This window comes from Myzus persicae, unplaced genomic scaffold, assembly GCF_001856785.1.
Source record: "Myzus persicae strain clone G006 unplaced genomic scaffold, MPER_G0061.0, whole genome shotgun sequence".
Lineage (NCBI taxonomy): Eukaryota > Metazoa > Arthropoda > Insecta > Hemiptera > Aphididae > Myzus > Myzus persicae.
In genome coordinates, this window is record NW_019100493.1 from 41342 (window position 1) to 59858 (window position 18517).

Genomic DNA, 18517 nt, shown 5'->3' on the forward strand with positions numbered 1-18517 from the left:
CGTGTTAACAAATCGTTTTACCTTCGACCTTCTGACGGCCACCGCCGACGGCTAGCTCTGAAATAATAATACTAGCACTTGACAGAGCAGCGCATTTAATAACAAATATTTAGATTCGGAATCTTGTGTTTTATAATCTCTAAATACTTTCGATTGATTTACATATATCTAATAAACAATTACTTATTACTTAACGATTATTATAATACGGTTGTTTGAAATTATTATACAATAATAATATTATCATCATTATAAATCTTTATTGGTAGGTGTAATTAATATGCAGCCTATTACACGATTCTAATTATTTCTAATCGCCAAATTGGTTGAAATCATAGACTTTTCTGATTTGTCGATGCTTTACTGTTCCGTAGACAATTTACCAGTGTAGTTTGTAAAACCAAAAATACCTGTTCAATTTGCATCTATATTTTTGATTTTATATGTCTATACTTATATTGTGCATAAAACGTATATTATGCTACAATACGTCTTATTAATCTTATTCAATATTTAAATTTTAAAAGGTTAATTTTGGTGATGTGAAAATCCCCCACAATCTGGATTACCCGAAACCACAAAAAATCGACAGTTTGTCCGGAATTCATGGAGTTTCTTCAGAAAACATTGTTGTAGTTGACGCGCAGACATTGCTAATACCGGGATTTTCATATGATGGTGAAGCACCAGGTAAAAAAACAAGTAACCATATTATAACAACAAAAAACAATCAATTATTAGTGATATAAAATAATTATTAATTTTAAATTTGTTCTTACCTTGACATAAATGGATTTTCTTTAAGAATTCAGACAATTTAATTATAAAGTAATTTAATTAATTCATATGACCTTATTAAACCTTTTGATTTAATTCATATTGTAGTAGTATTAAATATTGAACCATATATTATCTGGTTGTGTACTGTTATATTAATATAGAAAGTAAATTAAAATTTAAAAACTGTATTTTAATCTTTTTTCATAATTTCATTTTGCTATTGCAAAGAAAAGGGGAAAAACAACAGCTCATACTATGGTCACGCATTAAGCTTTTTGTTTAAAAATTTTAAAAAATTTCTTTTGTGCGACTTTAACTGTACAATATTTTAAACTTTCGTATATTTTACTGAAACTATCCAAATGCACAATACTCGGTAAAAGGAGAAAGAATGTATTTTCAAATGTTTTTTCTCGAAAGTGTATCAGTTGCCAAGTATATGAGATCCTATTATGAAAAGTTGTTTTCACTATTGTAGTACACAATATTATTATAGTTTATCAGTTGCTAAAAAATAAAAATAAATAAATACCACGTATAGTGTGTAAAAGTTAACTTGGACCATAACGATTTAATTTTAGATGCCAAGTTCTGGGTGGGCGCCGGCGACAAACCGACTCCGCAGGGCATTAGGGTGGCGGATGAAAATGGAAAAGAAGTGCCTTTGCGTCGGTATGATCATAAGACCATCGTACTAACGTTACCAGGTGATCTTACCATATTCGACATCGGTCACTTCGGTATATGGTGCGAGGCATTCACAGTGGACTTTGGCCATGTCACCGTGCCGTCAGTTCTTAGTGTACCTCCATCACTGAAAATGCTCGGCGTACTACCACAGGTCAGTATACAAGTTATTTTATAATAATTTGTAGTTGTATAATTCACGGTAGTGTATTCGGCGAACATTCGTGAGGTGGTGTTCTCCACAAGAATAAAGTAATTAATTAGATGGTAATGTTTATGATATATGCATGCAAATATTATATTATATTATACTAGAGTGGACTATTGATAGTATTTTTTAAAATATCTGCTACTGACTGTTTAATTTTCCGACGAATTTAGAAATATTTCATACATATCTATTTGCTTGCATATATAAGGTGATTCACCGGCAAGCATGATAACTTCCTTATTTTCTTCATTAATATAGTTAATTAAAATCTGATATTTTAAATTTTAAATATACAAAAACTATATTTTCAAATTCTTGAGATTTTTTGCTACATAAGGAGTATCCTGTAGATATACAAGCTTCTATTTTTTTTAAATGAGAACCCCCTCCTTTTTTTACTGAAAATTATTTAGTGAATCATTTTTCTGTACATTTTTAAGTATCAGGATCAAAATTCGTACGAGTAGTTTCAAAGTTATTTAAGTTTGTGTACTAGAGATAATATGTAAATGATCATAGAGTTGAAAGATTTGACAATGTTAGTGTTAGTGATTAATACTGATTTACCAACATAAATAATATGAAATGAAATTGAAAATGAAACAAATAAATTATTAAAGGAAAACATGGGAGTGATCATTCTTGGTGAATCACCCTGTATATAACGGTTATTTAAACCGCATCGTAAATTAAGGAATCAGAGCATCGTACGTATTTATTAAAAATACAAGTATATTACCTATTTTAAATAATATGAAAATTATTTTTCAAATTATAATACATAACAAGAATAATCCAAAATGTAAATCTAAACTCAAACATTCTAACGTATAATTTTACAACCATAATAATACCCCATGAGTCTGAAAAAAATCTTAACGATATATTATATAATAATACACTATTTGAACTACGTGTTGAAAGTAGCATTTCTAATTTTAAAATAGTAAAACAGAAACAATAATATTCAATTTTACGGGTCGGTTTATTTTTAAGTATACGTTCAATGTTTTTACGTCGTAGTAGCATTATGTACAGTGCGAACAGAAGTATTATAACTATAAAGTATAAAGACATAAAATATAAAAATATAAAACATATTAGGTATATAAAAACAATTTCAAACGTATTTTAAAATATTATTGTTGTTACTTGTTTACTTGTATGCCACACACACTTAGGTACTTACATTTACTGTATCGTATTTTAGTATTTGTGAGTTAAGCCCGTGGAATATATTATAACTATGTATGATGTATCTAGGCTATCTATAAACATACTGTGGCGTGACTTACTATATGAACAACTGAGCGAGCATACATAATATATTAACATACTTACAGACTACAGTGAGGACTGATGTCATAGTAATAAAATAATAAACGTATTTGATATTGTATAATATACCCATATACCTACAGTGTACACAGTATTACAGTGCATAACTCTCAGAGTATACATTTTTGATTAGGGATGAGCGAAGTTTTAAAAAAAATTGTACAAATTTCAAATACAAGATGCTAGGTATTCATGTTAAAAGCTTAAATACGAAACATCTATTTTTAAACTACTGTATGTAGGGTTCAGTATATCATTTCTAATATATTAGTTTTGGTGTTTTGAAAAATGATACTGCACAATTCACATTTCTCAATATGATGATACTCGTATGATTTGTACACGTATAGGTTAGGTTTGGTACAAGGAGTGTAAATTTGAGTATTATTTTTAATTAGAGATCCCGAGTTGCAAATTATCTGCCATACCCATCTGCAATCTGCAGCAGTTATCGTATATTTTTCAGAAATAAATGTATATATCAAAGGTATAATAATAATAATTATAACACATTTAGAATACATCTGAATCTCTGTTCGTCATCTCGCCAGGAAAATACAAAAATCCTCCCGTATACGAATATTCGCCAAATTACACGCTTGAATTGTACGACTCTGCCGCCACCGCCACCACCTCTTTTTCCTCCTTGCCGAGCCACCCACTACTCAAACCACCACCCGCTACCCACCCACCACCCGTTGCAGCTGCAGCCATTGCAGTCGCTGATCGAAACGCATTCCGTTGTCCGTGTTGCAGAAGCCGGCTGTAACGGGTCTGCAGCACCATCTGCAGCAGCAGCAGCAGACGACGACCCGAAAGTCCGCGGAGACGGCGCATGTCAATCTACAGCCGCCGGCCACCACGTATAGGCCGATCGCCAAACTTCCGGTCCGGCCGCAACAAAAAATCCAAACACCGACCGGACATGACACTTATAATATATGATAATATTATATAAACGTCGGCGTGTTTTGTCGTTCACGGTCTTGACCTGCACGCCCCTTGACCATCCGAGATCGACCCATAACGTTATGCACTTATGCGTTATTACTTATTAATTGTTATTATGATATACCTACCTATAATATTGAATATGAAACTGCGAAAACGATCTATTAACGAATTGTCATTCAATCAATCTGTATAATATACGAAACTTAAACAATATCCTACACCTTGCAGTTGCAGAACACTTATTACTTACGTACCTACCCATAGCTCCCGAACGTATAGCTTCCGCTAACGAGCAGTTCTACACATAAAATGTATAATGCATCAAAACAATTGAAATTGATGAATCATTTTAATGAATCATATTGTGTTTTCCAAAAATATTAGGCATCGTGATTACAACGATTACGTGGTTATGTTATTTGTTATAAACAGTGACAATATTATTATCATTGTTTAATGCATGGATACCGGTTTATAGTAGGCATTATGCAACAATGGTATAAAATATTTTAAATCGTGTGTGGAACTAGGTATGATTGGTTAATGGCGATAACGTGAAACTTATTGTTTTGTGTCGGCAGGTGCGTGAAGTTAGCGTAAAAATTCGAGCACTAATTTCCACTATAACACCATTATTTAGTGAATGCCGTGAATTTAGCTGTCAAATCATAAAACACAGTACCTAACCAAAGTTATGATAATTTTTTCTTCCCAATATTATTACGATCGCGTATTTTTTATCGATCACATCACACATTCATACTTTTAGCCATAATATTTATTATTGCATTGCATCTTTTTAATTTATGTTTGATAGTTCGATAGTATAATATAGGTTTTAGGTACTTATTATTATTAATGTTAAATTGAATATTGAATATTATTCTTTGAACTTGTTTTTATATTAGGTACCTACTGAACTGGTTTATTAAACGTCAGGTACCTATACTTGAACAACTAGTCCATTGAATCAGAAAAAATCAAATATATTAATTATTCTAGGTATTATAATATAATGGTGGTTGTCTAATTTTGAGTTAGATATTATAAGATACGGATATTAGCGACCGAAGAAAGTGGTACAATTTTTCACTTACGCACAAGCTTGCATATTTTCTTTAGCTAGTCTTTAGTAGTTTCTTTAGCTTAGTTCTGCCTGTATATGCGTTTATTTATTTTCACGAGTTTTCTTGCATTCATTGCAACCGGCCAGCGGTAACGCGTCTTTAATCTCGTTATTAGGACGAGACGGACTGCAAACGGTTCACTCGTAATTCATGTATCTGCTTATACGCATTATGCGAGTATATTAACCTAGGTAGATGTACATATTATACCAGCTATGCCCATTGCCCATATACGTTCGGTTATGTTACTAACGTCGTTAGCGGGATGGAGATTTAAGATTAATAATTATTGTACATCGCTGAATTCAAACCCAAATAATATATTTTCTACAAACTACTGGTTTATTATTATCATACAAAATAATATTATTATGTTCGCTATAAACCACTAACTTATTATTATCATAAAAGTAATATAACTTCTAGTATTTAAACGCCGCGCGTTCACGGTTCACTATTACAGTTTTAATCTTGTACATGATAATTGATAATATTATGAAGCTATAATATACATAAGAATTACATGTCTCCCGAAATCCAAATAATTTAACGTTATAAATTATAATAAAAAATAACGTAGCTCATACAATATACAATTGTAACAGAAATATTTTTTTAACTTGACCCTAGGTACTAGTGATAGGCACTAGGCACTTGACACACACTATAAATTCATATTCAACATTTTAACATTTTTAATAAATATGTGCTGAAAATTAGTAATAACTACAGTGTATAATACTTTTAATCATATGTTTTTCCTCCAAATGTAGAGAGTATAAATTTAAGCATAAAAATATTATTATACACACACATGTATATCTTTAAACTTTTAATTGATTTAAGCTTTCAAAAATGGTGTACTCGACGTCTTGATAAATAGTATAAGTCCAATGTATATAATGTTATGTTTATAACACTTCAAGTCGTAAATATGGAAAAATTGTAGATTTTTGTAAACTGTATAACTTAATCTATTAACATCGCGTGATTTGTATATAAATATTAAATTGTATAAGTTATCGATAATTTAAATATTTAAAAAAAATACCATTTAAATAATATTTATTACAGGTAAACCCATCCCTTAGATGTCGATAAATAGGAATCTACGATATAATAATCATATATCATAATTTAACGTAACACACAAAAGTCTAATATATAAACGTACCCAAATACTAATAAGTAATAACATATCAAAACTAACATACAACCAATATTTATTATTGACCATCATCAGTATATTGGTTCGATTACAAAATTAAAAAAGAGGTTAATATAGCAAAATAGCAAAAGAATATTGCTAGTAATATTGTTTAAGAAAACGATTTAGTTCACTCTGCATTATTCAACCATTATTCGTTATGCACATGCACATTCGTCTACTCCAAATAACTCAAATTTAATCTACAGGATCCCAAATTTGATCTTCGAAAATAATAAACGAATGTAGAGAAACAATACTAACATCCTCGTAATCACCGCCTCTGACTCTACGACGTGGGCGAAAATAATATTAGCGGTGCATTACCCACTATAAACGATAGAGGTCATGTTAAAACAAAATAAAAACTAATAACGATACATCGATTCGCGTATAACTTTTTTTTTGGCAAGCAATATAAAAGTCTATTTTTCGCTCTATTTACTAAAAAGGCCAAAAAAGGTGTGGACGAAATAAAATAAAATATCTTACAAAACCCCGAGCAGATAATCCCGATCGGACTAATGCGTTTACGAAATTTAATATTTAAAAACACAACTATATTCTGTAACCACGATAGGTTCGTATGATATGACGTGTCACTCTCAATTTTTGTTCTGAGCTCAATATAATATTATATTACGGACGCTAATTCTTCGACCGCTGCCACCGAGGTGATGTTGTGGGCAGGTCTCGTATGACACAATTGTCGGCTATCATTATGTTTTCGTACACGTCATTTTTTGGGACCCAAAATGTTCTGCATTCAGGGCAGTTTGATCCGGGCCATTATTAATAAAATATTATGTACTACAAACATTTGAGTTCAAACTCCAAGGCCATAGTGAAACACAGATAGATAATACAATATTATAATAATAATCAGGGCTCATAACTTATAGCTCTAAAAAAGATTGTTAGAAGCACAACAACTCTTAAAATCGTTTATATAGAAGTGGGTGAGTATAATGTGCACTAAAAGTACTAAAATATGCAAAACAATACGAAATATAAAAAAACCGAGTCTTCAAAGATGGATTAAAATTAAAAATAGAATTCAAACTAGAATATGCAACATAAAATAAAAATTAATAATAATAAATTTATATTATAATTTTGTATTCAGCTTCTCGGATTTCTGAAACAAATGTACCTATAGCTCATGGGCGGTCATCTCTAGCACCTCTCAAAAAAAAAATATGCAAATGCTAGAAGCTCTGATAATAATATGTTTAAAATTAAGTTTACAACTATCCGCGTGTGGAACACTGCGCGTAGAACGTCGTCGTAACAATAATCATAACAATAATAACGATAATAATACGCAACACCGATAAATTATATTGTAATACAATAATAACGCCAAGAACAGTACGCCTCCACACGGCCGAACCGGAGTACGGCTATATTATCCATATTATAATTGTGAGCCGTTATTACGATCTTTCGGTGCGCGCGATTATGGCCGAAGAGAAGAAGAAGAAGACGGCGACAACAACAATAATAAAATATAATATTGTAATGTGTTTCTGTCATTACGCAACGAGTCTTCTTCTTTCGATTTCCGTCGCGCACGAATTGTTTTCCAAACCGACCGCGAAGACGACGCGCCGAGCGTACCGGTTACGACGGCGGCGACCGGCGCTTCTTCGCGCCCGCCGCCGCCGCTCTACTCCTACGCGCGCCCGACTAACCCCGTCGCGGCGTTACGCAATATTATTATACGACCGACGACGCCGCGGCGCGCGGTCGTCGTCGTGTGTGACCTTTGCGCGAGACCAATTATTATTACTATTATTATTATTACCGTCCGTCGTGTGAACTATTGTCTCGGCGACGCTCTAAGACGTGTGGCCTTTCAGCGCGCTTTCTTTTTACGCCGACTCATCATCTGCACTAAAGAAGGGGGAAGTTTTTTTGTTTCTTATACAGCCCATCCTAGTTAAAATCCAAATCATTGTATAAAATCTTAAGAAGTGGGCTTCTAATCCCTGCACGGGTTATTTTGAACTATGAATCTAGTTTTTAGGGATCTTACCTCTGCAGTAGATAACTGTTAAATTCCAGTTACGTCCAAGTTGTTCGTTTAGGCGTTTTTTACCTGAAAACTGAAAATAATAGTATCATTTAATAATATTGCTCTAAAGATCATATTTTCTCAACTACACGTGACCAATAACAATTGTCTTCTATCCTATTTCAAGGTATAGGTATATAGACACTCCGATGGTAACTACAGTAATATTATTGATTATAAATATTATTTATGATGTCGGGCTACAACACGAATTAAGTTAGAAGACAGTAAGCATAAAGTTCTATCTTAATTCGTGGTCCGCAGTTTTCCATCACTGCATATCTATAATCTTTGTCATCAGGATAAATTTGCTCGGTACAGACAAATAACAGTGCGAATAATTATTATTATCAGAGAGGGGTGGCGTTTATATTGTCTTGGATAAAAACCCAATCCAGCATTTTGTACAGGATTTTCTTTGAACTTTTGAAGAGTCTTTGACGACGTCCACCATTTTCAGCAGCAGTCGCAGGCCACCTAACTGAAATGCCAACTCTTACGATGAAATCAAAAATATTTTCGAAACACTTTTAGAGACAGAGGGTGTATACCGTTTGAATACGCGGGAGAATTTAAGTTCAGCAAATTTTGACTTTTGAGTTTTGATGTACCTGACTTAACCTTGGTACACATTTTTCGAGCACAAATGAAACAATATGTACTAAGGGAGTAACTTAAAAAATTATCATGCGTGATGCAAACTCACATGAAACCTCCCCAAAAGTGCTTTTTTGCCACCTTGAGTAGTGATTACCGATCCCTTATGTAATTATATTATGCCTACTCGACTCGCCTGTTTGCAATAAAGACGAATTCTCATTCGTCCGGCAACCGATATCAGAACAGGTCATGTATTGCCCATGCATTGGTGGGCAGGTATACGAAGTTTTCGAAACTGCAATCGCGATGTATTCAGAAAGAAATGTATATTATTATTACAATATTACTATTATTACTATTATTATTATTATTACTCGCTATATTGTTGTCGGTATGTATGCCTAAACTATTTTATGGTATGTGTTGCACAACACTGCGCGGACGACCCGCAGAGAGAACATTACACTGTTTGCGAGAGAACAAAATATATTAAGTATACATATAATATCAAACACCTTCACTATCCGCCGTCACGCGCCAACGTGGGATGCATATAATAATATTATAATGAACGCATTCGATAAAACGAAATAAAAATACCTCTGCGTCAAATATAATATATTATAATAAATGGTATCTACGCCTATGTATTATTATGTTCAGTATATAATATTATTATATTGCACTCGCTGGGCGGCGGTAACACCAGCTGACGGTTACAAATTCGTTTTTAAATTTTGACAGGCCTGTCGATGACTCTCAAGCTTGCATTCCAATCCAATCCTGCCATTGTCACTGCAAGCTCTAGTGTATTTCTCTCTCTCTCTCTCTCATTCTACATATCCCTCATTGTCTTTCCCTCTCTATTTCTCTCTCTCTCTCTCTCTCTCTATTTTTTGTGCTCCGATTTCGTGCTTTTTCCACACAGCTCGAGTGTCCAATTACAAGGGCGGCTAACAATTTCGAGCAATCTATCAAAATGTGTTATATGTACATATATACTTATACTTTCTTTACAGTTTCTCTTTAAGCGTCCACCCATTATTAAGCTAGATAAACTACGAGGTTTTAACTAGCATGTAGAAGAAAGGCAATAATCATTATTGCTCCTTATAATCTCTATATATACTTGCAGCTACTTCTCGTCCGACGTACACACAATATTAATCATTATACATTATATGGAGGTCGGTGTAATTCAAAAAGAGTATACAGATAACAATTCTTTCAATTCCTACACCTCACAATGTTTGGAATACAAATGAATAATTCAATTAAATTACCCGTTCGCTCCAGATGAACAGATAGGTAGACATGCCTATGACCGTGTACTTAAAAATTGTTTACTCATTACCAGCGTCTGACGATTTAAAATTTGGTATTTGCATGCTTGTAAAATACTTGATTAATTTATTTCACCTTAAGAGTTGTGTAAAAATATGAAATGTATTTGAAGTCATTTTGTAGTATTTATAACTTTTACGCAGTAAAAGAAAGATGATTATTTAAAGTTCACTTTTATTCAAGTCTGTATTTAATATAAAAGATACCAACAAACACAAATTAGTTTATGCACCACTAAAGTTTCTCTGCAGTTGCCTTTTTCCTGGTTTCTATACTCGGTCAATAAACGTTATTTTTATATTTATTTAATGCTCTTTTTTGCGATTATATTCAATTATAAACACTGAATGAATAATAAGGAGAAAAAAAACTACATCTGTAAGGGAATGGTTTCTAAAAAATAATGTCTTGTGTACAGTATCCACACAAATGCCTTGTGTACTTTTTGTACTAATGTAATACCTGATTTTTAAAACAGTCGTTTAGCAGTCTTTTGCTCGAAAAATATATAAATTATAAGTTTTAAATTTTAATCTTAAATTTATCACTTGGAAACTATTGTGTATCGACCGAATACAAATAAATTGTATAGTCGTATTACAGTCTTGGAATGTTTTTAATGTATATTTTTGAATTACTAAAACCATTATAAGTTAGGTAGGTCTTGAAAACTCGAAATATGCCCATTACTATGTTATCTAAGTAAACAATAATTATATATTTATCCTTTATCCTTTATCCTTTATCCTTTATCAACATATCTGCCATTATATAGTTAAAAAATTCCAAAATAATACTACATGTATCACACAAGAATGCATTGCACTATAATTATTGTTATCCATCAAATATAATGCACGCAATTATGAGTTAAATATGTGTACTTTTAAAACACGCTCCGTCCATCACTTTCATCAACCATGACACAGTCTATACATCTCGAGGAAAAAATAAAAACAAACAATTCAAAGGTAATATAATTAATCCAAGAAAAATATATTGCTATGACCATAGGAATCATATCGTAATATATATCATATTAAAGTAGAAATAAAAACATCTGCATGAAGTTACATGTGGGGTACATTCCGTGATATTTGGTACCTAATAACTACAAAAATGTGTGTTTCATATTGGTACATTAGTATTTAGTCTTGTTAAATTCATTACATCTACAATTAAAATTAAACGATATTTTGTACTACAATCTATGATTATAAATACTATCAATGTTTGTTATTTTGTTTTAGTCAAAATTAAACTGTGAAGTACTCCATGAACCTTTAGGATACGAAGTACGGTGGGCAATAGCAGGTGACAGCATTGTAGTTCAACTAGTCGCTAAGTTGGGTAAGCTATATAAAATATTATGAACATCTTTTGTTTTAATTTTAATCTTAATTTAAAATTAAATTCTATTATTTTTAATCGGTATTAAAATAAAATGTGCACGGTTTTATGATATACGTGTATTATAAGCTCTACAATTTTATAATAAGTTTTACATTTGTAAAATATTTTTTACAAGAGAATTAAATACTAATCTCCACAGCGCACATATGTTGTGGAGCATAACTGCAAAGTACAAGTGATAAAATATTAAAAGTAAAATAAATTAGAAATAAATGAAAGGAGAAAGAGACCCATTCGTTCACTTTGAGTGATGAAATAAATAAGCTGAACGATTATGAATTATATTAACCTTTTTAAAATTAACTTAATACAATGCATTTATTAGTTACAAAAGAAATACAATTTTACACAAAATATGCAGAATATCGTCAATATTAATAATAGAATCAATTAATCTAGTATTTAACAACAATTTCAAAAAAAGTATTTACATTTTATTATTAAGGCTTAAAGGTTATGCACAAAACTAGTTATAGTAAATTAAAACTGTTCTTAAATATTTCTCGTCACGCTTTTCAATACTAAATGTATCGGTTATTAGTTATTACCTTACACAATCTTGACATATCACGAATTATTATTATTGCTTTAATCAACAATATTTCTCACACTTTTCCTCCCAAACAACTACATAATCAAAGTTGCAGATTTCAAACATGATTTACTATTGTCATATACCGTACCAGGTTTTTTTATTTATTTATTAGGCAATTATTAATTATAGTAAGTAAATTAAACAAAAGTTGAATAGTAGTTTATGTTTATAATTTATTTTTAGTACCTACCTTAAGTTATTAAAAAACATTCTAAAACATTTATTATGAAATCTCATTTTGAATGAAGTAAAATTTGTTAATAAAAGTCATTATTGTAAAATGTAAAGTACCTAAAAGTACACCACGTCTATAGATTTAATTTAATTAAAACATAAATTAACATTTATCCATCTTGTTTCTATACCTAATGTGTTTAATGAAAAAAATAAGTATATTAAATCTACTTAATGGAATTACTTGGTAATAAAGTATTAGTTACCTAGTAATATATATAATATTATACTTGGTAATCAGTAATTACGATAGAATATAATGAAATTCTACACAAAAAAATGAATTTGGTAACATATTTTTATAAATTATGAACTATACATACATTAATACAACTATAGTTTTCAATGAAATGCCATAAAAAAATTATTTGTAATATTAATTGGGTAATGAAAAAGAGTGCATCTGTATTTTATTTACTTTGAAATTCTCGATGGTACATTTACATATACCAAACATTTAGCCCTCAAGCGAAAAACTGTTATATGAACAATATTTTATAGAAAAAGACGGCTATACATTATTATTTTTTTTTTGTGAGTGTGTCTCCTTTCCAACGAATGTAATAAAATTGTTATCCAATATTATAAATCTTCGAATAATAAATCTGAAATTCAACGTTTTTATTTTATTATATACTATAATTTAATGCATTATATCAAAGTTGAAAATATACCCTTGATTTTTAGAAGACAACCAATACATGTCTTTTGGTATATCTGGTTCACCTACATCAAATCGCATGGTTGGAGGTGACGTAGTTGTAGCCGGAGTAGACCAAACCACAATCAGTGGTTTTGCTCAAGATTATTATTTACTGGATAAATCGCAGTGTATTGTGCAGCAAGATACTGGACAAGTCAGCGGCAGTTGTCCCGATTCCAATATCCAGGTATACACATTTTCATTTCATAAAGGATTAATATCAAATTCAACAACATTTAAATTTTAATGCATTCTAATCTAAAGATGACGTTATTTGATTTAATTCCATTATTACGATAATAATAATTATAGAATTATAATTCAACACATTTAGTTTGTGTGGGTGTCGCTTAAATCATTAAATACTAGTATACCATCAATTAAATTTAATAAATACATTTATATTAATTTAATCATTTGATTTATATTTTCCTGATTTTGATGATCAGAGTTCTATTATATATGCTAATTTATATTAATAAATAATATTAACATTAAAATAGTTATATAATAATTTTTTTTCAATAGGCAGTTCATTATTCTAAGTGATTTTTAAGCAGGAGATATATAAATAATTTATAATACATTTTTAATGTTAAAAAACTACCATTTGTATACAATTATTGTGCTCCGATAAGATATTTAAATAAAATATATTTGTCAGGGCCCGGCCGGTGAAAGTGTTCGTTTGTTGAATGCGGCAATAGTCAATGGATATTCGATAGTCACTTACCAGAGACCATTAAAGTCAAAAGATAATCTTGACTTACCCATATTGACTAATAACAGCCAGCCAATAATTTGGGCAGTCGGTCCTTTGAATGACAAACACGAGGTTTCATATCATCCCATGTTTTCGAAAGGTATTTATTTCTTAGTAAAATTATAATATTATCTTATATTATTTAAGTTACAGGTAAGTCATAATCATATTATTAGTATGTATCGGTGAATATGATACATTCATACCCAATGAACTTGATTGTGTATTTTCTATTGTGTACCGTGTACCTACCTATCTAGATTTATATTAATTTATACATTGAGAATCATATTCATATATTGGCATCAAACACATTCAATAACCGTATCCCTATTGTTAAATGCACACAAAGGATACACGCCGAGATTAGAACCGCCACTGTACCATATTTTTTACGCATGTAGTCTCTAGTAAATTAAATATACCCATATAACATGACCATGTAAATTCTTGCAAAAAAAAATAATGTTTAATATTTGATTTACTGCATATTGTTTTAATACTGAAGTTACTTAAGTTTTTTTAATCCTAGTACTGTAGGTTGAAACAACTGAATTTATAAAATAATATTATATAATACGTCAAGGTATTATGCTCCGAAAGCACCCTAAAAACATCATAACTTCAAAGCTTACATTTCATACGTTCTTAGTACCATAACTTTGAATTTATGCTTAAGTCTGAGAGACTCTTTTATTTTTACGATGTCATATGATTCTTCTTTTTCTTTTCGTTATCACAATTTTAATATTTTAAGAACTGTTTGTTATGTGCAGTTTCAAAGATATACATTGTATTTATCAACACACATAGGCAATATTTAACAATTATAATTTATAATGCTTAAAAGAACAACAAAATATTATCATCCTTGACATATTTTTATTTATAATTTATTTTTTTAAATTATAACTTATAAGTACATGGACTATGATTGTATGCTAATTTTTATTTTATGGTATTTATTATAGAAACGATAAAAATTGATTTTGGCCGCTTACCAGAATGGAACTGCCCTATACCAGATACGGATGCTAAACCAGTTGCAGTTCATAACGAAGTCACAACCGTACAAAGTTCAACAGATATGACTACGGCTAGCCAAAGTTCATTAATAGAGGTTAATACATTTTTTTCATAGATTCTATTTCATGGTAAGCTTATCATATACGAATATATATTTTCCAGGTAACCCCTACTAAGAAAATTCGTCCTCGTCCGGTTCCCAAACCCGCCCAGGTAGAAAAAAATGTTGCATGGGATATTCCAGCCATTCAGTGTTACGAACCAGACGATGGTGTTTTCTACGCTCAAATGGGTCCTACGGGAGGAAAACACGGTTATTCTGCAATTACAGGTAAATAATTGTTTATGATTTAGATTAATATAAAAAATATATACAAAAGAAACTACGCAAGTACCTATATTTTATGAATTATAAGTGTATAAGGTTTTATTTCATTTTTATAGGACACGTTGGATGGGGAATTTCATGGTACATAAACGGACTGCTCATACCAGAAATAAACGTCGTTAGAGGACAAACATACACATTTGTAGTCGAAGGAGGATTAGACACAGAAATACCGGCGAAATACCACCCATTTTACATCACTGATGATCCTGTTGGTGGATATGGTTACAAAACAGCCGAAGAAAGAGATGTAATTATTTTTAAATTCCCACATCATGAAGACATGATAATTATGTTTTTTAAAAATTTGCACTTGACGTAAGAACAGTATTTGTGGTTAATATTTTAATGAATTTTATCTTTTACTTGACAGAACATCCGAATATTTGCTGGCGTCAGCGTTAGCAAATCAGGAGAAGTAATCCCAACTGGAACTGGTCGTTTGTGTAATTGGACTCCAGATCCCCAACAGCCTTCTGCTGATGAATTTGTTTCCTTTGGTGCTTATCAAAGAACTCTAAGCCTGGCATGTGATAACGGTGATCCTGGAATAGTTCAATGGACTCCGGATGCAGATACACCGGACACAGTTTACTACCAGGTAATTTATATGACTTATTAATTTAAAATATAAAATCACTAATATACATTTTTACAAAAAAAGAACACTTTCGTCTATAATCTCGGTAAATTAACAACATATTTTTAAACAATTATAATATTAATCAATTAATTATTATTTACTATAAATATAGGTTACAATAATTTGTTTTCAATAAATTTATTTAAGTATATTTTTTAAATATATTTATTCATTTTTTTAATATAATTAAAAATAAAATCATATTATTTGAAAAAAATACTCATTTTAATTATATTTATTTGTTTAGTGCTTCACACATCGTCACTTGGGTTGGAAAATTAACGTACTGGATGCATGTGATAAAGAACAACCTAGCTCTGAGTCTAGTGTGCCTGTTTCGGAAGATTTACAGTCTAGGGGTAGCATTCAGTACACAACTAGAGTGAAACCAGACATGGAGAATAAACAGTTATACAACAACAATGAACCTTTAAGAAATTACGTTGACCTCCAAACAGATCATAAAGAACATAATATGCCATCAATTCCCACAGAATTAGAAGAAAACCTCAAAACCGATTTTTATAAGTCTTCAACTAATCGCGATCAATTTGTTTATAATAACTACAAATTCCCAACGGCATCGTCACAACACAACACTCTTTATACATATCCAAGCTCAAATTATACATATGGGAACGTGCCGTTTTATATGCCGAAAGCTCACTACGGCAGTCCACAACCTGTGACGTCTCCTACTTATAATTACATGTTACCGTCATACAATATTAACAATAATAATTACAGACCAATAAGACAGCCGGTCATTCCACATTTCCAAGCGCAACCCAATATACTCTCAGACCATCGTCCCGCACAAATGGTTTTCACGCCTAAACAGCCAGTTGCTGTAAAACATGGTTACCGGGTATCGGGTAAGAGAATACCACCGAATGGACCCATGCCGAACGGTGCTCATCACTCTGTCGTGTACAAGAAACCCGTTTACAAGTTTAACACACAATCGCCATTACCTTTAGTAAGCCACTACAGTCCTGTGCCTCCCGTTGCTCAGCCCATGCTTTCAGTCTACCCCGGTAATTTCCAACAGCACCAACAGCCGCTTATTCAGCAACAACCCTTCGTCCAGCAGCAGCTTCAGCAGCCAATGTTCCATCAGCAGCAGAACCCAATGTTCTATCAGCAACAGCAACAGCAACCCATTTTCCAACAACCCAGCACTTCTATGTCACAGTCCGTTTCGGTGTCGTATTCTTCGTCCAAACACCCGAAATCTCAACAAATGACTGGCTACGTGCCAATCCAGAGCAGACAAGAAACTGATCTGCAACAGCACCAATCACAAGGCGGTTTCAACCCAAACACCGTGGTAGTCGAAGGCGGTTTCAAGCCAATCTTGCCAGGCAGCAGTGGTATTCTTCAAGACAGGTCTGACAAAGAAATCAGTGATACTGCGGGCGATTTTGATGAAACTGTGACGGTCAGGCATTACGAGAAGAAAATGAGCAAAAAATTAATATCGAGAAAACCCACAGTCAAGCACGTAGACGCCATAACAAAAGAGGACACCATCAATAAGGAACCACAAAATACGACCGTCACTACCGCCGAAAACGTAGCCCACGAAAACAAAGTGAATACGGAAAACACTACGGAATTGAATCAAACTACCGGAATACTTGTTTTATAATAATATATAGTAGATAGAGAGGTCTATTCATATTTTATACATTAATGCCATCGTATTTGCCAACTTGGCGTTATACCTTATACTTATTATATTAAATAAAATATTGTTGAATTAAAAATTAATATTAATTATAGTAGTAGGTAAATATATTTTTTTTACAAACATTTACTTATTAGTTTGTTGCACTTGAAATATTTTTAAAAAACTATTTGTTATAAGTTTAATAGATTATTACATATAATAATATATAAGTACATTTTTTTTATTTGGCTAAAAATATGCCAATAAAATAATACATTCATAAATACAAAAATGTGTCCATTTATTTATTTAAGAATCTAATTTTTTCCTCTTTGAATTAATTTAAATAAAAATTCTATCGAATAAAAAACAAATATTAAAAAGTTTTTACTGATAGGTACAATATATTACCTATCCCATAACCCAACCTATCGATTACGTTTTTCGAAAATGTCAATATTAATACATATATTTATTGTTGTTATTATTATCATTATTATTATGTATTCTTTGATAATGCATTTGTATTTTGTTCAAATTCTGATTTTCTAAGAATAATTAAATATTTTATTTTCAACTACTTCAACTATTTAGCATTTAAGGAATACCTGTGGTATAGCAATACAAACTTCTTTTAATAAAAAATCACTTTTTTTAATATACCAATATTGATTTAGAAGATGATGTTTTTGAAAATTTAGTCAGATTCAAATTTAAAATCATAAGAGTAGTTTTGAGTTGTTCAATTTTATATT

The 18517-nt window shown here is 31.2% G+C and overlaps 1 protein-coding gene across 1 annotated transcript in view; it reads left to right on the forward strand.

Annotated features, from left to right (window-relative positions):
- LOC111027847 (protein Skeletor, isoforms B/C) overlaps positions 1–17753 on the forward strand; it is a 36744-nt gene extending 18991 nt beyond the window's left edge. The window contains exons 5-14 of the mRNA XM_022306308.1: positions 528–690; positions 1362–1621; positions 11576–11675; positions 13255–13457; positions 13935–14133; positions 15005–15153; positions 15222–15390; positions 15504–15697; positions 15821–16048; positions 16338–17753. Coding sequence (XP_022162000.1) covers positions 528–690; positions 1362–1621; positions 11576–11675; positions 13255–13457; positions 13935–14133; positions 15005–15153; positions 15222–15390; positions 15504–15697; positions 15821–16048; positions 16338–17741 — 3069 coding nt within the window. The 3' untranslated portion in view covers positions 17742–17753. The remainder of the gene's footprint in view (positions 1–527; positions 691–1361; positions 1622–11575; positions 11676–13254; positions 13458–13934; positions 14134–15004; positions 15154–15221; positions 15391–15503; positions 15698–15820; positions 16049–16337) is intronic.
- The last annotated feature ends 764 nt before the right edge of the window (positions 17754–18517 follow it).